General features: G+C 54.1%; 1 protein-coding gene across 1 annotated transcript; it reads left to right on the top strand.

Moving 5' to 3' along the window:
- Positions 1 to 4,042: 4,042 nt before the first annotated feature.
- EAH_00034360 (hypothetical protein) lies at positions 4,043 to 5,869 on the top strand (the record flags this gene model as incomplete). Its single annotated transcript, XM_013392183.1, has 5 exons — positions 4,043 to 4,148; positions 4,538 to 4,717; positions 4,909 to 5,037; positions 5,281 to 5,426; positions 5,684 to 5,869. The coding sequence occupies 5 exons, from the start codon at positions 4,043 to 4,045 to the stop codon at positions 5,867 to 5,869; spliced, it is 747 nt and encodes a 248-aa protein (XP_013247637.1).
- Between the last annotated feature and the right edge of the window lie 3,109 nt (positions 5,870 to 8,978).

Raw genomic sequence — 8,978 nt, forward strand, 5'->3', positions numbered from 1 at the left:
GATAAATGCTGTGGAGGAGGACCGGCGAGTCCGGCACAAAGCGCCCCAAACATTTGCGAGGAAGCAGCCCCCCCAATGTGCCGGTTGCACGCCTTCCATCGTTTCGGGAAGCTGTTGTATTTTGCAGGTGACACAGATAGCATGGCCTGGCTTTCGTACGTTTGCAGTATCTGCGTTTGTCGTCTGTCTGGAGATTGGCGAACGCTGTGAATATGTCTACGCTCGGGCAAATCCCTAAGCGCACAGGCAACTAGACACGCTGCTCTGCGTCATGTGCAGAACGGGCCTTGCCTACGGGCATGCTGTGCTTTCATCATAATGTGGCCTGCTGTCTAGATAGCCAAAAACACATAACCAAGCGAAGGTGCAAGCCTGCCAGTAGATGCTGCTGAGGAGGCTGGTGGGTGCTTGGGTCGTGGAAGGGTTTCGGGTGGGAGCGCGGATGTTAGCTCGACACAGCAGAGCGGCTGCTGCTGTCATTTAACCATGGGCACGCATGGTCGCTGCGTTCTTTGCTGCAGGACGTGCGTTTAACCATTGCTGCTTTTGCCTATACCTTCTGCCTTGAGGACATACGTCAGCCTGCCGCTTCACCGCAAGTCATTCTTCACCCGTTAGTACAGCATGGACTGAATGAAAAACGCTTTTTAAAAGCACCAATAAGCCCCGCAAAAATGCTTCCGAACATGTGCAGGTAGACACACCTCGCTGGTGTGCATGCCGCAAAGTACTAATCGATGATGTTGCATTTTCAGTGTAGGGCGGTCGGCGTGCAAGAATTCGTAAAAAAGCGACGATGTAAGCCTTTCGATAGATGAGGCAGCGGAGGCTGGGTGGAGCTTCCTTCTTACCCAGCGTACGGGGGCTAGAGTGGGCAGGTTCAGGAGGCACAGTACAGCACCCCCTGATGTCGTATCATCGTGGATGCACACGGTGGCAATGTTTCTTTACTGCAGGCAGTTAGTTTTTGTATTGAGGCGTCTTCGTTTATTTGATATCTGGAGTGCGTTGGCCGGCTTGCGCAATCATGGCCGCGGTAAGCTGTGAAGCATTGGCAAATTGAGGAGCGCTGTGAAGAAGCAGCGGTGATGCCCAGATGAATCTGTGAGCGTGTCGTCAGCTGGGCCCCCTTTCTTAGTTGCATGCGGCAGACTGAAAACCACCTGGCTGAACCTTTTTTAAGGACACATTTTCAGTTTAGTGCAAGCTCCGCCTTCTGTTTGGCCGGTCGTTGAGACAGCCACGTGTGGGTAACGCACGCTACGCTGCGACGTACCAATGAATGCGGCGGCGGAAACTGTTAGTAGCGTGCCTTTTAGCCACCTATTGGCAACGGAGAGGGGATGGCAGTGCAGCATTGTGGGGCAGCTCCTCGCCTCATGCTATTCGCTGCAGGCAGTGCGGTTCCGCACGACAGTACCTGCGTGTATCATTTGTCTGCCTTGCACAGCTCACAGCACGCGTGCACCGAGTGCTGCGCCTTCCGCGGCCATCTAAAGAGTGTAGGCAGGTTGCGGAACTCCGTAAAGACGCCGGTGATACCCAGATGGAACGTCTAGAGCATCTGCACATAGACCGTCCTTGCTGGCCTCTCTGCTGCAAACCAGGAACCCCTCATCTGAATTGTCGTGTCGTGCGCATAGTGAGGGCAACGGAGTCTGCGTGGTTTGCCTTTGAGGCTGTCAAACGCAGAACGAGCGACAGTGTTGTTTGTTTTTAAGGGCGCCTCATCAGAGGCAACGGCCGACCCTCCAGCCATGTAAATACGTGAGGCAGTGGGGCCTCGTTGGGGCGTGGATCTACGCTGCGTTGCGGGTGCATGGAAGGGCACGACAGAGTGCGATAGAGTGGCACGCGAGAGCGGCTCCTGCTGTCGTATGTGCATGGTTGCACATGCTATCCATGTTGCTTGCTGCAGGCTGTTAGTTTTTCGAATCTGTCTGGTTTGCACTGGCCAGCGTGCCTCTTCTATACAGTGCTAACCGGGGCCGTCTATTGAGTATACCGGAATGAGGAGCGGTGCGGGAAACACTGGTGGCACCCACACAAATCATTCCATGCCTCGGCATGCATATTCATTTTGCTGGTCTGCCTTCTGCAGAGCAGGCACAGGCACGTACGTAGTGCAATAGGCGCAGTAAGCACTAGAAAACGAAGAAACGCACCCTACAAGCGGATGGAAAAGTGCGAAAACCGTGGCCTCGTTGGCGAACGGCTCTTTGCCAACTTTCGGGTGGCTACGAGGGCATGTTAGAGTGGCACGCTAGAGCAGCCATTGCTGTGTTATATTAAATTAGTGGTTTCACTGGCTCGCCATGTTGCTTGCTGCAGGATGTGTGTTTTGGTATATAACCTTCTGCGTATGCCGTCTCCCTGGGGGCCGCACTGCCTGACGCTTGTAGACACTCCATTCTGATCATGGCTATAGAGCATAGGCTAAGTAAGAAATACAGTGAAGTAGCATCGGTGTGGCCCGCACAAATCGCTTCGAGCGCCTTCACGTGGAAGCCGTTCCTTGAGCTCATCACTGCATACCAGAAGCCGTTTCGCGGGGGCTGTTTGGTTTTCAACGTAGTGCAGGATACGCAGGAGTGTGGCCTGTTTTTAAGGCAGCCAAACGCCGGTGAAAGAGGGACGCTGCAACTCTTCGCGTACGCGCGGCGGGGTCGGTGGGAAGGAATGCGCTTCTAAGAAACGTGGCGGAAAGCCGGTAGTGAACGCTAGAACGGAAGAGTAGTGTGGCGGCTGCTGCCTTGGATGGTGGAGGCACAAACTTGCCATGCTTTTCGATTCAGACTGTGCGCTTCCGCATTCCAGTTTTTCTGATCATCATACGTATTCTGTGCATCGATCAGGCTGTTGCTTCCACTATTCCCCTTTTGCCCGTTTGTGCTTATCGCAGATGAGGCTCGCAAACGTCCGGGGCATCGGCGCATAAATACGCATCGTTTTTGCACCGTGCTGCAGACCAGGGATCGTTTTGTGAAAATGTCCGTTCTTGAGCATAGTCCCGGTAGCGGAGTGAGCGTGGCCATCCTGTAAGGCAGAACAACATGCTTTAAGAAACGGCGCCACAAGCGTGGCAATCGATGCGGCAATGGCTCTAGCTAGACGCTTACTCCGTAATTTAGTTTTGGTAAAGCCTCATTCGCGGATGCAAAGACCTGCCATATTTGCTGCAGACGGTGCGTTTCCGCATTGGCGTTTCTCCGTGTATTTTATGTCTGTAGTGCAGTAATCAGCCTGCCGCGTTCATGCAGTGCTCTTTGCGGTAATCTATAGAGGATATCCCCAATGAGGAGTGAATTGGAGAAGCGGCGGTAAGACCCACACAAGTAGTGCCGATCATCTGCACGTAGCAATGGGTCGAAGGTCTGCCTTCTGCAAACCGAAGAACGCATAGTGAACAGGCTCTGGCTTCAGCCTAATGCTTAAGATGCACAGCTCGGCATGCGTTTAGGCAGCTAAACAAGCCTAAACAGGAGACACCGCAGCGGTGTCAATAGGTGCAGCAGCTGCGGTTGATGGTGACGTGCTTTTTAGCAAAGTTTCGGGTAGCCGGTCCGATACCTCTGTAGAGTGTCTCCTGCTCTAGTGCATAAGTGGATGCGCAGGATCGCCGAGCTGATCGCTGTAGCGCGTGCGTTTTCTCGTCGCGGGCTGAGCGTATAGTATGCGTTTGGGGTACACCAATCAACCTACCGACTGACGGATCGATTCCAGCGTCGAGCATCTTTACAATGCGCCTCGGACGTCTGCCTGCTGCAGCGAAAACAACACCTCGGGTAGGTTATTTTGTGTTCTACGAAGTGCGAGAGATGCGGGTGGCGTGGGCGGTCGTCAGTGACCTACAAGCGTGCCAGTAGGTGCAGTACCTGAGGCTGCTGAGAGGGTGGGTTAGAGCGGCACGGTAAGACGAGTCCTCCTGCCTTGTATCCATGGGAGCTGCATGCTCGCTGTGCTGTTTGCTGCAGCGAGTGCGTCTTCGTGTATCATCGGCGTAGATTACATGCCTGCAGGTCACGGTATAGGCTAATCGAAGATGTCTGCAGAACCAGCGTTGAAGTACTCACACGTCATTCTGCTGGTCTGCCGACTGTACACCAAGAACCGCATGCCGGAACGGTTCTGTGTTCAGGCATTCGGGGGTGACGCAGGCCGAGTGGCCTGTCGTTAATACATGCAAAACCGGCGAACGAGCGGCACGGAAAGCGTGTCAATAGGTGCAGCGGTGCCGGCGGATGGCGGCGTGGCTGTTACTCAGTTTCGCGCGAAGAGGGCATGCTAGATCGTCAGAGTGAAGGGTCTTTTGCTCTCACATTTTGAGGAAAACGCGCACTCGCCATGTGATTTGCTACAGCACGTGCGTTTCTGCATGGCGATATCTGCGTACATTGCCTGCGCACTGCTCACGGGTCAACGCGCCGCTTCTACGCAGCCACGTCTGCACCCGGCTTAGGTATAGATATTGACTGATACGCAGAAAACGTTCAGAACATCTGTACGTGTGCACGACTCGCTTGGCGGCCTGCTGCAGATCAGGAACCGCTTAGCGAGACTGTTGTTTTCAGCGTGAAAGAGAGAGATGCAGTTAACGTGGCGTTTATCTACGGCAACCAAGCACGCGCAGACGAACGACGCTGCAAGTGTCTCAGTCGCTGCGCCTTCGAGACCTTCGGGGAGGGTGGCTCAGTAGTAGACGTTTGGCTGGCGGATGGTGCTGGTGATGGCACCACGCTAAATTGAATCCTTTTGGGGTATGTTTAGAGAGGTACATTCACGCCATGCTGCAGGCCGTGCGTCTCCGCATAGCAGCACCTGCACTCTACATCTGGCTGCATTCCACTCGTTTGCCTGCCGCTTCTACGCAGTCCTTTCTGCGTCCCTCTATGGACTATGGGCTGACAGGAAAGCGCTGTGAAGAAGCGCTGATGCTCCCGCACAAAACAGTCCGAGAGCATGAAAATAGACGCGCCCCGCGCCTCTCCCCGCTGCATGGCAGAAAGCGCCTACCGAACATTGCGTGCTTTCAGCTTTGTGCGGGCAAGGCAGTCAGCGTGGCCCGCTGAAGACAACCACGCACCCGCGCGCGAGCGTTGCTGCAACCGTCTTAACACGTGAAGCTGCTGCCGCGGGTAGGAGCGTGCTTGCAACGAGTCTTTTGGGCAGCCAACAGGCAGCACTGGAAGAGCACGGCAGCGCGGTTTTTGCTGTCGTATATTCATGGAGGCGCAGGCTCGCCATGTTGCTTGCTGCAGAATGTGGGTTTTTGCATGGCAGCATATTCTGTGTTTGGAGGCCGCCGGCGTTGGCGTTCTCCAGATGTCGCAAAAGGCACTCCTAGGACCTGCAGCAGGACGCGCCTCGCTGTTCGAGCCCCTGCCAACCAAGAACCGCCCAAGGAAATGTTGTGTTTCCAGCGTAGAGTGAGCGAAGCAGTGAGTGTGACCTGTACTGAGCATTGCGACACTGCAACTGTATCAATAGGTGCGGTAGTGGACGCTGGTGAGAGCACGGAGCCTATCCAGGTTAAGGGCGGCTAAGAGGGCGCGTTAGGGCAGCGCAGCAAATTGGCTCCTGCAGCGGTATTTTTAGGCAGGTAAAGGTCCGCCACGTTGTTTCTTGCAGGAGGTGCGATCGCTCATTCAGTTTCTGCGTATCCTATGTGCTGTGCACCGATCAGCCTAGGGATTGTACGAAGGCCCTCTTGAGCCTATTTATCGAATTACGGGAAATTTGGGAATTCTGTGAAGAAGCTCTTGTGAGGTCTGTAGAAGCAGCTGATATCATCTGCACGTGGGCAGGCAACTTTTGTCTGCCTCCTGTTTACCAGAAAGCGGTTAGCGGAAATGTTCTGACGTTGACGTAATGCGGGTGGCGCAGTCAGCTTCCCCCTATCTTTCATGCAACTAGAAGCGCGAGAATGACTGACGTTGCAATCGTATCTTTGCGTGTTGCAGCGCAGTGTGTCAAATGGCATCCATTTGCAGACCCACGTGAGACCTCCTTGCTAATTATGGCGAAGCCGAGTGGACAGGCTAAAGCGAACGGTGTAGCAGCTCCTGCTGTCGTATCCTGCCGTACACTCATGGGTTCACCGGCTCGCCACGATGAATGCTGCAGGCCGTACGTTCCCGCACTGAGGTGTCGCCGTATTCATCTCTCGGAAGCGCACCAATCAGCGTTGCCACTCTTCGCGGTCCTTCCTGTGGGTGTCTGTCCACAATAGTCTGATTGAGGACCCCTGAGATGAAGCGCTGGCGAGGCCTGCACTCATAGATCGCAGAATCTTCATGTATGTGCGCCTCACCCATCTACGCACAATAGGCAAAAAATCTTTTTCAGAGCCTTTGAGGGTTCAGGCTAGTGCAGGCGACGCAGTTAGCGTGGCGTGTCTTCAAGAAAGCCAAATACGCGTGAAGAAGCCGCGCAGCCAGCGCCCCGATACGTGCCGCAGCGTGGTAGCGGCTTATAATCCACGTTTGTTGAAGCGTATCGGGCGGTACGGTAGAGCGGCACCTGCTGTTGTATATTAACAGGTGCACATGGCTGCCATGCTGCTTGCTGCAGGCCGTTAGTTTTCGCGTTGCACGATATTCTGTGCCTGGAGTACACCAAACAGCCTGCCACATCTACTGTCCCCCCAGCAGCATTCTGAAACGTACAGCGTTCCTTGCTGTGAAGGCACCAAACCGTGCACATGAATGAAGTACACTGCAACCGTTCCATTACCTAGAGCGACGGAGGCCAGGGAGATGGTTTTTCGTACGTTTGGGCCGGCGGCGACGGAGCGTTCGAACGGCACGGTGGAGTTGTCCCCGCTGTTGTATATTGTTCTGTGCAGATGGTGCTCATGCTGTTTGTTGCAGCAAGTGCGTTGTCTAATTCGAATATTGTTGTGTAGTGTATGCCTCTATATTGCACCGAAAAGCTTGCTGTTTGCGTAGACTGCGCAGTCCGCGGCAGTCTACAAAGACTGGGCGTGATTGAGGACTGCTGTGGAGAAGCGCTGGTGAGAGCCGCACGAATACTTCCGGGCGTCCTGGCGTTGACGCATCTCGCTGGTCTGCCTGGTGCATACGAGAAATCGCTTATTGAAAATATGGTGCGGCGTTGAGATCGTCTAGAAACGTGCGGCAGCGCCTGCTGCTAGGGCCTTGCTTCTTACTCAGATGCCCGAGAGCAGAGAGGGGAAGTTATAATGGGACGGTAATCCTGTTGCCGTGTAATTCATACACGCGAGCCTGGTACTGTTCGCTGCAGCGAGTATGTTTGCGCGTCGAACTATCCAGGGCTATTCTATATCTGGAGCGGGTTGAGTAGATAGACGCTCATTCGCGGTCTCCTCTGCGCCCTTTGCTGAAGCATAGGTTAAAACGAAGAACCGTGTGAAGCATCAGTGGTGAGCCGGGTTAGACCTTCATCGCTGATATACCTACTACTGACTAGGCGCGGATTTTCGAAAACGCTATGCCCTGAACGCAATCCCGGGGACTGAATTATCATGGGTGGTCTGTAAGGCAGCCAAGACATGATCCGGCGATGCTGCAATCGTTTCAATCTGCGCGACTGCGCTCGGCGTAGTAGGTACGGTATGTTAAAGCAGCACCGTAATGTGGGTAGTGCTTCCGTGTGCGCATCGCGGCACGCTAGCGCTGTGTTGTGTTTTGCAGGCAGTGCGTTTTCGCATTGTAGCATCTGTGTGCATTATCTGTCTGAAGTGAGCCGTTCAGGCTGGCACTTCTACGCACTTCTTTCTTCGCCCATCTGAAGAACGAATGCTGGCTAAGGAACACTGGGAAGAAACATCGGTCAGGTCAGCACAAATTGTCCCAAGCATCTCCATGCAGACGTGCATCGCTGCATTGCCTGCCGCAGAGCAGAGACTGCTTTGCGAGACTTTGATTTCCTAATCGGAATGCGGGAAACCAGTCAGCATTTGTTGCCCGCACGCCAGCCAAATACGAGTAAACTATGTAAACGTTGCACAAGCGAAGGGTGGTGGCACCTTGTTCTATACCGCGTTTGCGGAAGCCGAAAGGACAGCATGGCATAGCTTCGCAGAGCGGCTCCTGCTGTCCAGCATTCGCGGACTAACAGGATCGTCATGCTGTTGGTTGCAGACAGTGCGCCTTGCATTCCACGTTCCGACAGCATTATGCGTTAGGGACTGTATTGACAAGCCGGGGAATTCTCGGCATTCCCAGTCGTGGGTGTCTATTCATTTTCACGGATATGGGGGTCCTTGTGACGAAGCGCTCATAAATCGTTTTGAGCATCTGCAGTTGGCTACACATTGCCCGTCTGCCTGCTGCAGAACAAGAACTACGTCGTAGGGCGTTAGTGTGTGCAACTTTGTGCGGGTGATGCAGTCAGCCTGGTCTGTCTTTAACGCCGCCAGCGGTCCATGAACGAGCGACGCTGCAACTGCGTCAACAGTCGCGGGTGCGGTGGCTGCTGGGAACTTGCCACATAGCGAATTTTCGCGCAGCTGATAGGGCTCGTTTGACGGGCATTGTAGAGGGGCTCCTGCTGTCGTGTATTTATTGATGCACAGTCTCACCATACTGTTGCTGCAGGACGTGCGTTTCCGCCCTGCAATATCTGCGTATAAATTTTGTTGGAAGCTCACCGAGCTTTCACGCGGTTCTTCATAGTCCATTCGGTGCCAGTCCGTATAGACTGATGACTAAGGAATGCTGTTAAACAGCATCGGCTGGTTTGCAGGTGTACGGGTTTCGCTTGTCTGCCTGCTGCCACTCAGCTAGCGCTAAGAGAGAGTGCTACGTTTTCAGCGAAATGGTGGCGGCACAGTGAAGTCGATGTATCTTTCAGGTAGTTGAAAACGGGTGAGTGAACGACGCTGCGCCTTGTACCTTTGGAAGGCAAGCTTGAGGAGGCCAAGCGAACAGGTCCTGCTGTCGCATATCCATGGATGCACAGGCTGGCCATGTTTGTTGGTACAGGCAGTGGGTTTC

This window comes from Eimeria acervulina, genomic scaffold (assembly GCF_000499425.1).
Source record: "Eimeria acervulina Houghton genomic scaffold, Eah_scaff350, whole genome shotgun sequence".
Classification (NCBI taxonomy): domain Eukaryota; phylum Apicomplexa; class Conoidasida; order Eucoccidiorida; family Eimeriidae; genus Eimeria; species Eimeria acervulina.